This window comes from Melampsora larici-populina, assembly GCF_000204055.1.
Source record: "Melampsora larici-populina 98AG31 unplaced genomic scaffold MELLAscaffold_1, whole genome shotgun sequence".
NCBI lineage: Eukaryota > Fungi > Basidiomycota > Pucciniomycetes > Pucciniales > Melampsoraceae > Melampsora > Melampsora laricis-populina.
The window spans coordinates 2,877,797-2,896,372 of NW_006768765.1; the positions used below are offsets into that span (position 1 = coordinate 2,877,797).

At 38.2% G+C, this 18,576-nt stretch overlaps 3 protein-coding genes across 3 annotated transcripts; 1 reads left to right on the top strand and 2 right to left on the bottom strand.

Moving 5' to 3' along the window:
* Positions 1–3,688: 3,688 nt before the first annotated feature.
* On the bottom strand, positions 3,689–5,987 carry MELLADRAFT_101341 (uncharacterized protein; the record flags this gene model as incomplete). Its single annotated transcript, XM_007403886.1, has 6 exons — positions 3,689–3,984; positions 4,052–4,099; positions 4,174–4,396; positions 4,475–4,767; positions 4,845–4,969; positions 5,005–5,987. The coding sequence occupies 6 exons, from the start codon at positions 5,985–5,987 to the stop codon at positions 3,689–3,691; spliced, it is 1,968 nt and encodes a 655-aa protein (XP_007403948.1).
* Positions 5,988–8,491: 2,504 nt separating this feature from the next.
* MELLADRAFT_87078 (uncharacterized protein) lies at positions 8,492–12,034 on the bottom strand (the record flags this gene model as incomplete). The annotated part of the gene is made up of 9 exons (XM_007403885.1): positions 8,492–9,390; positions 9,451–9,579; positions 9,642–9,763; positions 9,829–10,069; positions 10,130–10,394; positions 10,467–10,575; positions 10,636–10,781; positions 10,860–11,455; positions 11,518–12,034. The coding sequence occupies 9 exons, from the start codon at positions 12,032–12,034 to the stop codon at positions 8,492–8,494; spliced, it is 3,024 nt and encodes a 1,007-aa protein (XP_007403947.1).
* Positions 12,035–13,846: 1,812 nt separating this feature from the next.
* On the top strand, positions 13,847–16,049 carry MELLADRAFT_101343 (uncharacterized protein; the record flags this gene model as incomplete). The annotated part of the gene is made up of 12 exons (XM_007403678.1): positions 13,847–13,916; positions 14,038–14,039; positions 14,145–14,309; positions 14,388–14,487; positions 14,621–14,622; positions 14,719–14,883; positions 14,967–15,066; positions 15,174–15,175; positions 15,329–15,358; positions 15,484–15,530; positions 15,644–15,645; positions 16,015–16,049. The coding sequence occupies 12 exons, from the start codon at positions 13,847–13,849 to the stop codon at positions 16,047–16,049; spliced, it is 720 nt and encodes a 239-aa protein (XP_007403740.1).
* Positions 16,050–18,576: the final 2,527 nt, after the last annotated feature.

An 18,576-nucleotide genomic window follows, 5' to 3' on the forward strand; every position in this document is an offset into this window, starting at 1 on the left:
AGACTAATTTTCAAAGGCCAGTATATACGACCAGACCATTTAACGATTCATGATGTATGTTCTCTCTCTTTGTTCTTGTCGATTGTCACTTTTTTGTCATTGATCTGAATTGGTTGGTTATGTTTAGTTGAAAATAGAAGATGAGGATTGTCTTGATTTCATTTGGGTTGCAGTACCAGGTCAACAATGTTCACTGCAAGTAACTTGTAAGTTCAATAGATCTCAATCTCACTCGGATACAACTTTTTGAATGATTAGCGTTTTGAATCACTCATATCAGTCTAACAGTAATGAATTGTTCTGTTCTGTTTTGGAATATAATACTAACACAAACTTGCTCATTACCTGATGTTTTTTATTCCAGCTATGTGTCATCGTGAAATCTATGTCACACCAAAAGAGGTCATATCACCATATTGAATGATAGATGATTCATTCAATTGTATTATAATTTGATCAGCCTGTTCCAGCACATATGTCATGGATTTTGAAAGTTGGAGCGAGTAAAACATTTGTTAGGATGTAGGATTTAGTTGTGCAGAGCAATTTGATGGTAATCAAACCCATTTTGGACTTAACTGTGTTCATGAGATTTTAATAGCAAATCAAGACCTCAAAATATCTGCCAGCATATTTACCTCGGACTTTTCCAATCAAGGTATTCTTTGATCTCAAACCTTGGATAGAATCTTTTAGAGGTTTGAGGAGGTGGAGGATGTAGTGTTTGAGGTCACTTTGTCAGAGGTGAGAGGAGTTTAGGTTCATTGATGTTAGTTGATTTCAGAGTCTTGGGGTTGAGTTGGTTTGTGAGGTGTTTGTTAAGTTAGGGATTTGTTGCAGTTTCTTGGGGTATGTTCATTGTGCATGGATGTCTTGAGGTGTTCTGAGTGGGCTTACTGCAAGTGATTTGTTTTAAAACTTGTGATGGTGCTTGTAGTGATTTGAATTTGACTTCTGCTGAAGTGGATGAAAAATTCAATAAGTTCTTTGATTTTTTTATATACATATTGTCTCATCACATTTAAAGGGATTGTGAATCAATTGCCTCCATCCATTTTGAAAGCTTTTTGACTTTGATAGTATTCCTTGCATGTAGAACTTTGATATTCATTCACAAGATCTTATTAATCAAGTTGCTGTCATTTTAAGATAATACAAACATAGTCATTCTCCAATCAATGTGGCCCCCAAAATTACATTCAAAGGTATTTTGAATTGATTGACTCCATCCACTTTCAAAGCTTGATCTTGACTTCAAGTGTAGTCCTTGCATGTAGAACTTTGAAAGTAAGCCACAAGATTTTGATTTGTTTGTTGTTTATCAATATACCAATCTTTCCTTCATAAAGACATGTTTTGGAAATAAGATATTTTTGAAATCATTATATTGCTTCAGCCAAGGTTCTGACCAATATGATTGTTGTTTATAAATATGTTCTTTATAAAGCCGTGTTTTGGAAATGAGAGATTTGTATTGCTTCAGGTTCTGACAGAATTGAAAATTGTGACATACATCTGTTGGTCATATCAGATTTTGCTGGCATCCATCTCAGATATGTAAATGCATATATAATCTCTTGTTGTAGTCTTGTAGTCTCATGGTGGTCTCACATCTCACACAGCAACTGATACAAACCTAACCAAGTCCCTCTTGAGCTGAAGCTATTTGAAAGCATACAGTCAATTCAAAAAAACGTGTTACAAATTCCCTGCCAATTTTCTGGAGTTTTGCAGGCAACCTGAGAGCATGGCAAGATCAGTGGAACTGGCGAGCACAATCGAGCGCGGGCCAGAGCGAGCGCTGTCAATCCTGCGTCGCAGCTGTACAGTCCCCAAATAAAACCATAACACCTTTTCCGGATAATCCAATTACATGAACTATCACGTAACATACACCCACTTCCCCAAACTGGTCATGATCATGAATCATGATACACCCCAACGTAGCCCATGGCCAAAGGTGATCCTAGATCAAATCCACTAAAACCATGATCACAATATTTGAATCCAATCACGACCTAACCTCACGGCAATCATTGATATCGTATACGTTGAGTGACAATCTATAAACAATACATATTTGGATCAGTCGCGTATCCTTACTGCACTATTAGATACAATGGAAGTATGCAGAGAAGTTCTGAACACTTTTGATCCCGCCATTGGCCAACATCAAATAAGTAGCCATAGAGATGTGGCCGCATTTCTAGTGGTAAAGGGTTGCGTGTGTCACTTGTGCAAGTTAATGCGATGTGTGTGGATCGAAGATTCTTTTGGGTATGGTTAAAGCAATTTTCCGGCTTTCTGAAGGGATACCATCTATCAGAAACATAGAAGGATCGTAAGCGCATGAGGGGATGGTAATAGTATCATGCGTGAAAAAGGGAAGCCCAAGCAGTTGCTGGCTGAGCTGTGGAGATTGACCCTGGAAGAGGACAATTACTCTCATAAAATTATCCTCAATCAAGTTGTTTTGGTTTAAATCTATGGGCCATCATCCATTGTTTTGAGATCGTCAAAACCGAATCGTCGTATATTGGCGAAGTCTGAGGGAATCATGGGTTGGATGCATGGGGTTAGGCAAACCCATGATTCCTTGCTTGTCTCACGACAAGCATAATCCGGACGTGTGAAACTAGTAAATATCACACGTCTGGGAAAGTCACGCTCGCGTTTGCTCCGCTTCACATTGCTCGCCTGTTCCTTTGGGCTTGGAATTCTCTGGGCAACCTAGGTCAAGCTTTTGTAAATTGACACCAGGGGATCACTTGACACACCTCTGTACACCCGTCTGTCCCATGTATAACAGTTAAGAAAAGGGCGAATACAGCCTTTGTTGATGGGAGACGTGTGTCTCCCTTTGTCTCTCCTTGTCTCGGAAGTTTTCCCACCTAAGATACGGGGACTGGGCCAAATATCTTTAAGATCCATGCCCGATGCACTCGGGGCACTCGGACATTACCCTTGCCAAACGGGTCCAGGGCATAAACACCCACATGCGGTATCTTCAATTTACAGGCACCACTAATTCTTGTACTTGACTAGATGACCTACTTCTCTGGTGTACTAGTCTCCTTTGTGTACTGTTCAGAAAGTGTAATATGCAATGAAGCAACTTCGCACTGAAAAAAAAAAAAAAAAAAAAAAAAAAACATGCCGAACGATACTCTATTCTCAAAGAAGAGATCTCAAAGCTTTGGATGCACCAAGTTTAACAAACAATACCGTTTGTCAAATTTGCCAACACCACGAGAGGTCACTTATTTTTTTCACTGCCTCTTTATTTTCATTTAAGTTTTGATTTGTTATTGCAAAACAGGTGATTTTTTTCGCCAGTTTGTCGCACATGTATTTCCTCACAACTCTCAGATCATGACAGTGTAATTCATGTATAGTAGACCAATTGATGATTGACATTGCTCGCGAGTCAGAACAAAAGAATGGTCAAAAAATCCTTTGAGCCGATGAAAAAAAAAGTGCGAGCCAAAAGATAAGCGTGATCTAGAAAAACAGCGCTTTGGCACCTTGAAAGTAAAAGAGATAACATGAGAAGAGAAAAGAAATGAATGAAAAGAAGAAATATTTTGATCGAAATAAAAGATATAACATGATAAAAGATATAACATGAGAGATAAAAGAAAAGAACAAAAGGAATCAGTTGAATGAAATCTTTCTCTTTGGGTTATTATTACTCTTCTTCTGAAACTTCTACATCAGAAGAAGGACGGAGTCGCTTTCTGGGGGTTGAGTCTGTTGATACGGATGAGTTAGTGAGTCGACCGAGCTGGATCAAATCCATACGCAAGTCCTTCAGGATCATTCGCGCTTGTGAGTTGGTCAGTGCATTGCTTCCCTTTTGGGAAGTTATCCATTCGATTTGCGAACAAGCACTTGGCAGAGCGGTGACTTCATAGCCCCAACCCTTGAGGGTTTCTACACAATTTTTCCATGGCCATTTTGTATATTTTTCATTTGAAAACTCAACTGTACCAAACAACATGTATGTCAGTTAATGTGATTTCACGGTCATAAATATCAGAAAAAAACTTACAAAGCCTAGTTGCTAGTAGTTGTCTTGCCTCTGTTTTGTCGGATTTATCTAAGGTGAAAGTTTACCTTATAAGCTATGGGATATCAGTGTAGATGAGAGTAGAAAAACAATTATATACATACCTTTTTTTAATGAAACATCAGGTACAAGTCCCACTTTCCGTCCGAGGATATACGATTGAAGGTTGGTAACACAGTTATCTTCAGGATTAACACGTTTCGTCGCATCATGCCATTTCAGAGCCCCCGGGGTTGCTCGGATCAGTTGGAGGGATCCATGAGCGATGTGTGTTGACACTAGCATGACAAATCCTTCGAGATGATAGGTTTTAGCAAGCCGATGCATCTACAGCAGGGAACAAGTTATTTATCTACATTTTGGTATGTAGGCTATCTAAGTTTCAATCCTATGAAAATCACTTACAGTTGAATTCACTTTTTTTAACCAGTTGATGACCACACCTTGATCCTCGACAAAGGATCGAGACTTTTTACGCATTTGGATGGCTGACTGATCATTACCTTGATCAGAACCACCACCTGGTTGGGAGGAAACCCCACCGTCACCGTTGTTGTCGATGGCTTGCTCTTCCTCGCCTCGTTCAATGATGATTTCCAGCTTCGATTTGGGCTTGTATCGATCCTTTTCTTCCTCTGTCAGTTTATCGTATTCAGACTTAAGAACCTTAACAGCTTGGCCATTTTTAACACCCCCATCTAGAAAGCAAAAAAGGATAGGGGAGTTTGTCAATCAAATTGCTTATGCTTATCAATCAATATAATACACTACTTACGCTCTCGGTAAACCGCTCGGCTTTCAGGTGTTTGAGTAAAGCCATGCCAACGAGTGGGTTCTCGGAAGGCCTGCTTGTGGCCTCTACAGGAACAAGTGGTTTGAAAATATATATCGGTGAAAGGTCTGAATAATGAAAACTCATGTGATGAAAAACTTACAAGTATGTTTCGACAGCTGAAAGTCTGACTCCTCTACCAAGGCAGTTGATTGCTAACGCCTTGGTCATTTCCTCATAGAGATTCCGAAAATGTATTTCGTCGTCCTCTGATAATAGACTTTTGCCAACTTGTTCGGCGGAAAGTCGAAGTTCATCAAGAGACTTCTTTTCCATTAATTCTTCGGCACTCAGACCTTGTGCTTCGAGGTCAAGTCCATGGTTGTATGATGTATTTGGTAAAAACCCGTTGAGAACGTTCCGAGTTGATACAGTCGAGTCTTTTGCGGCAACAGCACTTTTCTTTTTGGATTTTGATTTATTTTGTTGTGAGTCTGGACCAGCAGGAACGGTAGCCTGAGAAGGCGTATGTTGAGAGAGTGTTCGATGGGAGGGTGTTTGAATGGTGTTCATGGATGTGGAATTGTGTACATTTTGAGGTAAATCAGATAGAGATAGACGGGGGGGGACTTGTTGAGAGTGTGGCTCGATTTGATTGAGATTAAAAGCTCGAATAGGTTGATTCAGAGTCGAACAATGTTGATTTAAAGCTGGATGATTGGTAGGTTGGGAGAAACCTTCGTAATCACGTTCAAAACTCTGCAAAGAGAGATCTGGATGCATTGGATCGAGAGGTTGATTACTTTGATGAAATCGGGCCTGATGCGGTTGACAAGTTTGGGGTAGATGCCCTTGATGAGTTTCAGATTGAGATTGATGATGAGCTTGAGATTGATAATGTTGATGAGGTTGAGCTTGATAATGTTGATGAGGTTGAGCTTGATAATCTTGATGAGCTTGAGCTTGATAGCCTTGATGAGGTTGATGACGAGTTTGATAAGTTTGATGCGAAAGATCTTGATGAGCTGGATCGATTGGCTGGAAAGGACGATGATCGAAAGGCTGATTAGTTTGCTGATTAGGCTGATGCATTGGTTGGAACGGTTGTGGAGGAAATCCTTGCAGATGTGGGTTATGTGAGTCCATATCAGGCGCGATGAAAAGAATGAGGGAAGATTTGAAATGTTTTTTGTAAAACACAAAGGTCAGTTTTCAAAATAAACTTTACAAAACCAACTTAACCAAAGAAAAAACACTTAACTGGCTCATACATCATACAAAACTCGCCTAAAACCACCGAATTTGAAATAAAAAAAATTAAAATAAAAAGCTTGATAAATAATCGAAATGACAAAGTCGAGGTTTGAGATGGCACAAACCGCTGAAAAATGGTATAAAGCATTCAAAATTGCTCTAAGTTTCATGATGCAATAACACAAGATGCTCAGAGGCTGATTTCACAAAGAGGTTATTATGAAATACTTTTCATAATATTGGTTCTTGAAGGCTATATGGACTTGAATGTGGGGCTTTGAAATGGTATGCACCACAATAAAAGTGATGTAATTCAGTCAGCATGGCTCCAAAGCTTATGATGTAAAGATAATAAATGTTCAGAAAGAAAATCTAGAATGAGTTACATAAGACATGTTTCTCATAATGTCAGTTCTTGATGGTCATATGTGCAAAAATGCCAAGTTTTGAAATGGTGCACATCACCTAAATGTGATGTATATAAGTCATTATTTCTCTGAAGGGGATTATATAATATTAATAAATATTAAGAAAACAAAATCATCATGAGTTCAAAAGAATAGATTTCTGATATTGTCACTCCTTCAAGGCCATATGTGCAATTATGTGCAGTTTTTAGATAGTACAAACCACACAAAATTGGTTTAACTCAGTCAATATTGCTCCAAAGTTGAACATGCTTCAATGATGAATATCAAGAAACCAATTTTAGACAGAGTTTAATAATGTGTTTTTCTTATATTGTCATTTCTTGATGGACATATGTGTGATTTTGTAATACTTCAATATGGTACAAAGGCAATAAAGTTGGTTTACCTCAGTCAATATACCTCTAAATGTACTGATGTATTGATCAAAATTTTTGGAAAACAAAATTAAATATCAGTTTGAAAGAATGGAATTCTTATAATGTGAGTTTCTGAAGGCATTATGTGCTGTGACGTAGGCTTTTATAATAGTACGTACCATATTAATGTGGTATATGGTATACCTCTGTCAATATCAGTCCAAATGTATTTATGCTTCAATGAAAGATGTTTGAAATAAAATTTCAAAATGAGTTTGAAATGAAGGTTTTCTCATAATGTCAGTTCTTGAAGGCCTTATTGGGTATGTTGCAAGGTTTTGAGATGGTACAAACTACACAAAAGTAGTATAGCCCGGGCAATATTGCTCTAAACCTATTGATGTGTAGATGAAAAATGTTGCAAATTCAAATATAAAATGAGTTTGAAATCAAGAATTTCTCATATTCCCAGTTCTTGAAGGCCTTATGTGCAATTATGTCAATTTTTGTAATGGTATAAACCACATAAAAGAGGTATAAATCATTCAATATTGCTCCAAACTTAAATATGTATTAATGAAATATATTCAGAGAATAATTTTATAGTAAGTTTAATATAATACTTCTTTATTTTCTGCTGGTCTTGATGGACCTTAGGGGCAAAATAGCTTTTTGCGCACTTTTCTCCATGCCCATATCTCAGACAATTTTGGTCTTATGGTAGTTTTGAATGTGGAATTGAATTCTTGAGGGTTTTTTAGGGGGGGTTTATTATTGGCAAATAGCCTCAAAATCACTTTGAAATCTGACTAAATTTTCATCGACAAAAAGTGATATACATCGTGTTCCACGCTGAATATGCCAACATAAGATTATCCAGGCATGTGAGTGAGGGTGAGTTGGGTGAAAGTTTTGTTCATAAGTGTTTTAGATACATTTTTCAAACATATCTGAACAACATTGAAGCTTCCTCCATCAACAACAACTGAGTTATCAAATTTTTTGTCTTCTCAACCCCAAACCCCTAAGTAGCATTTTTGCGATGTTATACAAACATAACATCTTTTAGCCATATGAATATTGCTTGAGTATGGTTCAAAACTGTTTACCATATACTTGTTCAATTGTATCAACCATCTTTAACTATTATACATCAACAACCGCTGAGCAATTGTAGTTTTTGTAGGTTGAAATGCAATATTGGTATTTGGTCACGGTCAGAAGAAGTGCAAAATTAATATCAAGGTTTTGTTGTTAGTAAAAACACCAATAATAAACTTCACATAGAATTCTCTTATGAAAATCTTTCAAACAGAGAAAAACTTGTTCAGATCAATGTTGGCCAAGTTGTACTATATTGGTACCATTTGTGGCAAACCAAATAATCAAGCAATTGAAGCTTATCATTGTGTATCAATGTTTACAGTATCATATCAATCATCATGTATAATTGCCAACTCTTAAACAAATGTAATCCGCGCACAGTTTTGGAGAACAAGATGATAGAAAAAGATCAAACAAAATCAAACATAAAAATAACCAGTCAAACAAAAAAATAACCAGTCAAACAAAAAAATAACCAGTCAAACAAAAGAATAACCAGGAATATTCAGTTTACAAAAAGCAGAGGCACATCTGATGCATCAGGATTGTTCAAATCAGTCAAATGGAGTGCACTAGATAGAGCACTGAGTGCATCCTCTTCATTCAACACCTCCAGAATCCGCATCTCTTCATCGTCACTAGATCCAGCATCTGAAGATTTCTCGTCAGCTGTTGTGTTATCGGTGTCGGTGGGATCTGGGTCGGTGTCAGATTCAAAAGACTCCACTGTGATAGTTGAGAAATTGCCGAGGACTGGAGTTAAACTGCCATTTGCACGCAGTCTGGCGATCAAAGAAACTTGAGACTCCCACTCTTCAAGGAGTTGTCCATCCCCGTCTTGAAGATCGGTCTTGAGAAAAATATTCATAAGGTCTAAATTCCACACCTCTTGTAGATGTAAGACATTGACAAGGCGATTCCAGACAATCGCAGTCGCTGCATCCGATATGTTGGTTGTGTCAGGTGAAGAGAGGAACGGTGAAGATAAAAATGCTTGAGCAGCATCAGAAGTCGGTTCGGGTTTCCTAAGGTCTTGAAATAAGTCCATCAAAGATATATGCCGTTGAATTGCCCATCGCATTGAACGCCGTATCTCCCATCCAATGCGACGTATCTCTTCTTTTGATCTTTCGTAATATGCTAATTGCCTCATACCGTGCTGTGTGTTGGGATCGATGGCCCAAGGCTCGTTGGCGTGGGTGATGAAGCCATCATTCCAAAACGGTGCATCCGGCTCTAGCACAAGCAACCGATTGTGGTCCATCAAGGCCGGGTCTGGTATTATGTCGGTTGGAAAGACCTTGCGATAATTTGCCAGCTGAGTTAGGTAAGTTTCGAGAGTTCCTTTGAGCGCCAATGCATGCTTTCTCACAGCATTGATCACAATCGATTTTCGACTGGCACCTGTATATACATATCAGTCAGTAAGCATTAAGTTCTTCTATTTGAGAGGAAAAAACTTACCTAGGTTTGAGGACCTACCATCAGTTCGACTAAGTTGTAAGGGGCGTTTTTCTTCGCATACACTTATGAATTTCATTCGCAACTCGTGCTTACTACTCCACAGCTTTAACATGACCTCCTTATGATCTTCTGAGAACGAAATCAATGTTAACATGACAAAGATAAGAAAATAATGAGATAAGATCACGTACTATCAGTAAAGACTGTATCACCTGCACTGCCTACTTTATTGCTTGCTTCTTGTATTTGCTGATTGAGTGTAATCAACGTTTGTACACGTGTGGCTTCTTGTTCAGCAGTGAAATTGATAGCCCTCCTATTATCAACATCTTGTCAGTAGAAATCCTCCTACTGACCGAAATTCTGATGGAAACTTACCACTGTTTTTGAAAATTATCTCGTAAGCAAAGGAGGTTTCCTAATTTCAAGCGCATCTTATCCAGGTGATGGTTTTTACTACCTTGTGCTGCACGTTCAGATTCCCACTGCTCACGGAAAAATCTACTCGAATATCTTCGACCAGTGGCTGGGTTTTCAAGTTTGTAGAGATTAAGTAAGGCGTTCTGGGACAAGCCAAAGACTTCCACGGCATTGTGATATTTTTTCACTAGCCACTTTGCTGAAATTTTGAGTCAATCAGTTAGGTTTGCAGATCTAGAGTTACAAATTGTTCACGTACCAGATGTAACTGTAAGCTCTTCGCCATACAATTCAGCACGTATATTGATTGACTGAAGCCGATGAAGTCGTGTGCAGACCCGATTGAGTGAAACTAAATCGGATAGAAATGACCACAACCTTTCGAGTCCCTCTCCGTCGGATAATCCAAAGTATTTGATGAAACGTGGATGGTACATGATTTGACATGGCCACTGATGTGCATACGCATGGAAAACTGACGTAGCAAAGGCAAGTTGTTCTCGGTATTGTGGTAGAAGTTTTCGCTGAATCAAAAACAATTTTATTAGATTGAGTTAATTGATTTTAAATCATCAAGAAAGAGAAAATAAACTCACTTTTTCCATATGAACATCAAGATGACATCCAATATCGTATAAACAACCGACTCGTGCTTCAGGAAAGGCCTCAAGTATATTGTCAAGAATGGTTATCGCATAATGTAGCCTAAGTTGGATCAAATAGTCAGTAAATTTTATCTCTCAATTTAGAACTCTTTTGACTCACTTCTCTCCACTTTTGTAGATGTTTACAAGCCGTAAAGGAACATCATGGCGACAGGTACTCCCAAAAACACCTGTGTCATCACATTGTTCCCAAGATGAGCTGTTGCGAACATCATCTGCCGCGGTGTGAGATTCAGAGCACGCCGTCTGGGAGAAAAGGTATGGTGTCAGCTAATCTCAAGATACAATAAAATAAAGATAAAGATAAACCCAAAAATTGCTCACCTTGAGACCTTTAGCTTGAGAAGCTGTGTCTTCAACTTTACGCTCGTGAATTGATATTTTCGAAGGAGGTATGAATAAAGATGGATAGTCTTCTTCTGTAGGTTGATCGGTAGAAGCTTTGAGGTGATGACGATGTTGAAAATTACCATCCATGGCCAATATGAAATCAAGTTCATCGGGTGAAGTCTTTAGTTCGCCGCGTGCGGAACCAAAGCACCTAGGACATTGATCTGCAAGCAGTTGTGATGGTGACAAGTTAAGCGCATGTTGGTAAACCGTCTTCTGTTGCTTGAGGATACTTCGGTACACATCAACAGCCTGAGTAAATTGACGTCTTAGATTTCGATTTATGTAATTGGAGTTACGGGTATGCAGGTAAGTATTGGATCGCGAGTCAAGAAACGCCATATAACCTTCAAAAAATCCACTAAGAGATAAAGTCGTCTTCTTCCAGATCTCGTGGAAGAGCTGAACCAGGGGTATAGAAAATGCAACAGTGGGGAAGTCGTGGGATCCTGCAAGGTAGCCGTAGTGCATCAACTGAATCGGAAGAGGCTTGCACGAGCAGACTTGTACAACTTGTTTGCGCATGCGGCCTGAGAATTGGCAGAATGTGAGTATGAGTAACGAAAGGAGTCATAAGACTAGATGAACTCACCTGTTGAACCAATCAAATCAAATTCTCGAGTAGTAAAGATTGTACATGAACACTTTGGATGGTCATTTAGATAGGAGGTGTGTGTTGACCAATTCAAGGTGTGATGTTGACGTTCAAGGTAGATAACGGTAAGCTGGGGTAAAAGAGCTTTCCATGCGTCGGACACTTTACTTCGCTGATGAATCGCAAGAAGTCCTCTATGCCTCCGATAAAAGTTATTACAGTCAGGATCGACAACAGGTGAGTGTGGAGGAGAGTTTGGAATGAATTCTCGCAAGTACTGTGGGATATCGTTGATATCTTCCCAACCATCATCATCCTGATCTGAAGGGTTGAGTGCAGGTTCGGGTGCAGCTTGAGGCGCAGACGCAGGCGGGATCATTCCGAGGGTTTGAGCAACATTAAAGACTTGAGCGTCCGTGTCGACGTTGAGTTCTACGGTCTGGCGTTGGCGTTTTTTTCTTTTTTGAAAGAGCTTGACGTCGCCATAGATCCGGGATTCATTTTTTCGTGGCATTGATATAAATTGAAATAAATATTACGAAAAAAAAACTGAAGTGACTAATGGTCCTGATAATGATAAGTTGATCAGAGATAGAGTACAAAGAGTTCGAGCTCAAGAAAATCGGGTTAAAGGATGATCGAATAGAGGGAGGGTTGGTTTGAAGGAATTAGGATCGAAGACAATCGACAGTCTTTGTATTGTGATACCATGGGTGACGTGTACGTTGGGTTCCTTTGTTGTCGTGCCTTGTCTTTAAGCGGTGTTCTTGTTGATTTATCTTCTTAGGGAACAGAGCGGTGGGTGGCGGTGTGAAGTAAAATGGTGATGTGATCGTGTGGGACTTGCCCAATCAATGCATGTGGGTGCTTATGCCCTGGACCCGTTTGGCAAACGTGATGTCCGAGTACATCGGGCATAAATCTTAAAGATATTTGGCCCAGTCCCCGTATCTTAAGTAGGTGGGAAAACTTCCGAGACAAGGAGAGACAAAGGGAGACACACGTCTCCCATCAATAAAGGCTGTATTCGCCCTTTTCTTAACTGTTATACATGGGACAGACGGGTGTACAGAGGTGACTTGACACTAGGTGCCAAACTTGATTGAAGAAAGTTGTGGTGACTGGGTTTGCAACTACCTTCAACAACAAGCCTTGTTTACAATGTGTTCACCTTAGATTTGATCAACACTCTTCACGACTGATCAACACTCTTCACGACTCACAAATGGAAATGAATTTCAGCCCCAACCATCAAATTGGATGTTCTTGCTCAAAAGTCAACATTTCAATCTCCTAAGACCATCTGAAGAATGCTCAACCTGGTTGCTTTCCATCTATATTTCTAGAGGATCTGATTACAAGTTTGTCTTTCTTTATTTTCCTTTGTTTTTTTATTATCAAATCCAAATTTCCACTCAAAAACAACACCTGGACAATCCATGGACAACTGCAGGTCAATATTTGAGAAAAGCTACATGTGCACAGACATAAGACTGAGGATCTCAAATCTGCTCTCAAATGTTCAAAATGCTGAGTTTTGAGTGAGAACATTGGATTTGGGGATTTGAAGTATCCGTCTGAAATTCATAAGCCTTTGACAGTAGCACCCATAGGAACTCAAAGGACTTGCATATACACATAGTCAAGATTCCTGATTCCTATCATATCCCAATTATTAAATTCAACCCTTGATATTATTGCATTGTCTCAACTGCTTCACATTTCTTGAAGATAGACATCATAATTCTGTTTCAGCTATTTCATAAGTCTTTTGGTTTAGACTTGGAGAAACATTTTGACATTGCAAAGGTGTCCTTCATGATGAGGTAGTGGGGAAGGGGTCATGCATACACGACAGAGAGGGATAAAGTGGTTCAAGTACCACCTGATAGGGAAGATAAAGCAGTGAATCCAAAAAAGGGTGCTCAGCAAACCTAATGTGAGGAAAGCATTGCAAACAAAACTTGAGACCCGGTCACCGCAACTTTTGTTAAAGTTACAAGACTTTCAACACATTTTCATTACCCTTCCTCCTTCCCTTCAACGTGATCCAATGTATGCCGTATCAAAATATGTATAAAGAGATGAAGAACAACATACCCAAAACTTGGGACTTTCTATGGTGATCAGGTGAAGCGAAGAAGTTAAAAACGTACTTAAGGGACTTAATTTCTAGAGCTCTCCCGCCAAAAAAATGCGAGTCCCTTTTAAAGCCCCTATGCGGGGTCGCTCTCCACTCGCACAGTGTCACAGCCTCATCTCCTTCCTCAACTTCTGTAAAACACAACTTCATTTTGCAATATCCAATCGAAAAACTTATCAAAGCATGGTGATTATATCTACTGTTTCTCATGATGTCGTGCCAGAAACACAACATATTTCAATCAAGGTCGCATGTGAGTTCCTAAACTTCGATTTTGTTTCTTGCCAAAAATATCCTTCGAGTCAAATTGATGTTCGTTTTCGATTATGAGGCTAATTAGCGTTCCAAAATTGACTGTTTCTCTCTTATCATAGTTGTAAGTCTCCATTGAATTGATGTCGACTTGAAGGATGATTCGAATCAAACCTTGACTCAAGAAAGACTGATCAGACATCACATTCGATCACAATTCTTTGATTAGCCTGATGAGATTCCACCCTTATACTTTAAAATCAAAAAAACTACAAAACTTACCAAAATATACAATCACATCGCAAGAAAATATGGTGTAAGTCGACATGGAGGAGCTTTTAGACTAGAATTTTTGGGTGAAACTTTACGAGTAGATGACTCAACCCCTGAGGATGTATGTCTTCTCTTCAACTTTCTTTGTTGATTGAACATTTCTTTTTCACATGGCTGATCTGAGTTTGTTCTGTGGTAGATGAATATGGAAGATGGAGATTGTTTGTATTTGTTTTGGATTACGAGACCGGGAACGGCTGTTGGAGCAGAAGCAGAAAGTATCACCCTTAGAGTCAAGAGTAAGCGCAAGATGATCAGATTTGACTCTGTTCTAAATTGAACTCTTGAACATCGACAAGAGAAGCTATTTTTGTCGCAATCGTGATACTAACTTCACCTGTTTCAAATTTATCATTTGCTCTGTTATCTCAGTGGTAAGCCGTACTCAAATTCATAGCGAATGGAAACAGAAATCGAGTCTCAAGCCTAGCAAGACTGACAATTATCAAATTCTGTCCCAAATGACTTAGCCCGATGAGATTGAACCAATCTACCTCAGAATGAAAACAACTGCAAAGCTTTTCAAATTGAATAATATTATTGCAGACCAGTTGGGTGTAAGTCAAGATAGAAACATTTTCAGACTTGAATTTTTGGGCGAGACTTTAATACTAGATGATTCAACACCTCAAGAGGTATGTCTTTTGCTTGTGTTTTTGTCTCTGATCAAAACTTACCTTCTTTGATGACTCTTCTGAATTTGACTTTTTGTGTCTAGATGCATATGGAAGATTGGGATTGTCTTTATTTATTTTGGACTAACAGATCAGGGACTGATGTTGAAACACAAGGAGAAAATGGTACCATTGATGTCAGCGGTAAGTTCAAGACAATCTGATTTAGTTCTGAGCCAAATTAAACTCTTGATCAATTACTCAACAAGCTATTTTTTGATCAACATTTACTGTCTTCTCTTGTCTTGCAGTGGTAAGTTGTAAATAAATTTATATCAAATTGAAAAGAATTATTGAAGTCCCAACCCAACAAAGACTGACAAGCATGAAATTGTCGTACAATTGAATTAGCCTGATGAGATTCAACCAATCTGGTTCAAAATCAAACAATTGAAAAATTTATCAGTTTAAAAATGTGCTTGCAGAAAAGCTTAGTGTAAGTGGACATCAGGAAGCTGGGCAAGACTATACTAGAACACCTCAAGATGTAGCTGTTCTCTTTGTTTTTCATCTTTGATCAGAACACTTTTTTGTGACTGATCTGAATTTGCTTATTTGTAGTTAGATCAATTTGAGAGAAGGCTGATGGATTACCATTGGTGTCAAGGGTAAGTTCAAAGTTATCAAACTCAATTTTGAGTGAGATTGAACTCATGATCATCAGCTAAACAAGTGATTGATCTTTTTTGTTCAAAATTTAACATTTTCTCTCTTATTGCAGCTGTGAGTCATGATTAGATCCAGATCCAATTGAATTGTCTTGAAGTCTCAACCGTAGAAAGACTGATGATCATCATCTTCAACTAATTCACTTCAAAAACAAAACAACTACCATGATTATCAAAATATATGATTTCCTTTCAAAAAAAATGACTAATGCACTTTGAAATTAAAAAAAGTACCAAGATTATCATAATATATGATTTCCTTTCAAAAAAAATTGTACAAATGGAAATGAAAAGGCTTTTGAACTGTGGTTTTCTGGTGAGACTGTGATGCCAAATGAAAGAGCCCCTTAGGATTTATGTCTTCTCTTGGCTATTCTTCTTTGATCAAAAAGTGACTGATTTTGATTGGTTTTTTTCTTGTTAGGTGATTATGGAAGATGGGCAGTGCATTCATTCTGACGGACTGATCCCGGCTATTTATTCACAAATAACCTATCCTAACCTAGTATGAGGATTGCATACATATGCCTAGACTGTAGCTCACTTATTAGTGGTGTACAAACCTACAACCCAACATGAAAACCCATGAAAAAAAACATGAAAACCCAACTTCTTTATGGCTTTTTTGACATTTTTTTTTCATGGGTTGCCCTGAAAAGGTTTGAACGCCCCAACTCCCATCACAACCTAAAACATGCTTAGAGTCAGAGGCCACATGCATCTCTAGTCATCACTTGTGGCTATAACTCTACTTTGCATCTCTCTTTTTGCATCCACCTCAACCATGACTCCATCCACTAGCCCCAGTTTCCTTCCAAATTCAATCTTGTGTTTGATGATGGAAGCGGTAGATAGAATTGTGACCAAGCTCAAAGTTTGGCTTATTTTGAGTCTTTGGGCAATTCACACCGTGATCATTTATTCCGTGCTTTTTGTATTGATAAAGGTTATCCTTAATTTGAATCTCACACTTAACTGGAAGATAATTTTAGTTTTAAAAGTCTCATCTCATCTCTTTTTGTTTGAAATAAAACAATATCTTGGGCTTTTTTTTAGAAATAGAACAATCTTTTTTGAATTAAAAACAATATTTTAGATCTAGAAGTATCGACTCAAAGTCTTAGAAGTCAACTTAGACAGCTTCTTTTTGAAATGAAACAATACGTTTTTTAATTGAAAACAATTACAGCCATTCCAATATTTCTTGTTGCTCTGTTCTGAAAAATAAAAAGTGAAACTTGGTGAAACCTAAGTTTTTACTTGATAAAACTTGGAAATTGGCTGTAATTCAAGGAAATACAGCCAATTTTCAGGTTTCAACTAGTTAAAACTTAGGTTTCGAGCTCATAAACTTTTTCTTTTCAAAAATGTGAGCGACAAGAAATATCGGGATGGCTGTATGGGATACAAAGTAAAAACCCAGAATGAATTCTCAGTTTTTTCCCCAGTTTTTTGGCTGTAGAATTATTTCGGGAAAACTGGGAAAACTGATTCTACAGCCAAAAAAACCGGGAAAAAACCGATTTGATTCTGGGTTTCTACTTGTATCCCACAAATGTCTTAGTTTCAAAAGTGTCATCTCAAAGTTTTGAAAGGCAACTGAGATCAGTTTTTGTTTGAAATAGAATAATCAATTGTGCTTTTTTTGTATAATACAACAGCTTTTGAATTCTTCATATTGCAAGGTCAAAACAAACCAAAGAGAGAGAAACTTTGAAATGGGCATACATCAGGTAGACAAGCAGCATATCTCTGTTTTGTGGAAGGATTTGGGTTATTTGGGTGTGTTGTGTTGGCAATGAAGGGGAGGGGTTGGTTGAGTCTATATTGAACTCAACTATTTTTTTCAACAAACGGGTGATCAGATCTACCCAATTTCAACCGATGTGAAAAAACCCATGAAAAAACCCATAAAGAAGTTGGTTTTTCATATGTTTTTTTCATGGGTTTTCATGTTGGGTTGTAGGTGTGTACACCACTATTATACTTGTTGTGAGGAGTCTAGTATAATCTATCTAACATCTGAGACCACCTCTGACTGTTCACCTTGCATCTCTCCAATCACACATCTGGGTCCTCTCATGTTGCTACATCTATCTTGAGGTGCAAGGAAGAACAAAAACAAGAAGAAATCAAATCCAAAAAGAATAGAAACAACAGAAAAGGGAATAATTAAAAGCATAAATAAAAGTTGTAGGAAGTCAAGAAAAGAAGTTATCAACACATCATTAAGTGAAGAAGAACAAAAAAAAGGCTGGTGCTATTTAATGCCCACAGAATACCCATGAAGGTGCTGTCCAAAAAGTGCCTAAATTCCCACAAAATTGGATGTAGGCGCTCAAAGATGATGCCTAGCAAGTCTGGCTTGCAGCGCCACACAGTGCTGCTGAGCTTGAATTTTGTAAAAAAAATTGATTGAGCCAGCTTGGTAGCTTTTGCAGTGACTCTGGCAAGAATTAGTAGTGGTAAACATAGTTTTTCAATACAGTCTTTCACAGCGTTGCAAGCAAAATAAAAACATTTTTTTTTATTTTCACAAGTTGAAAAAACAAAACAAATGAAAACAAGAAGTGTTCAGTGTAAATACTGTAAAGAAGGGTTAAGAAGGTTTCAAACAAGTGTAAAGAAGATTGAAGACCCCTCACAACTCATAAATAAAGTTTGAATCACCAACATTGAAGACCTCACAACTGAAAGAATTAATGAATGAAAACTGTAACAATATTCTGAAATAAAACCCATATCATTTGGACAACTAATCAAATCTGAAAACCTTCCAGTGGATGCTTTTATAGATGAACTGGTTGTTGATGGTAGTGGTTTTTGAAAGCAGGCAAATTGAATGAAGAGAATGGAGAGAATGATGAACACCATGTAAATATCCGTGTGGCACGTTGACGTGCACACACGGAGAGTTTTGAAATAAAACTCCAAGTCTTTTGGTCGAATTTAGACTGAGATTGTTGTTGAGCACCCTTTGTGCTTT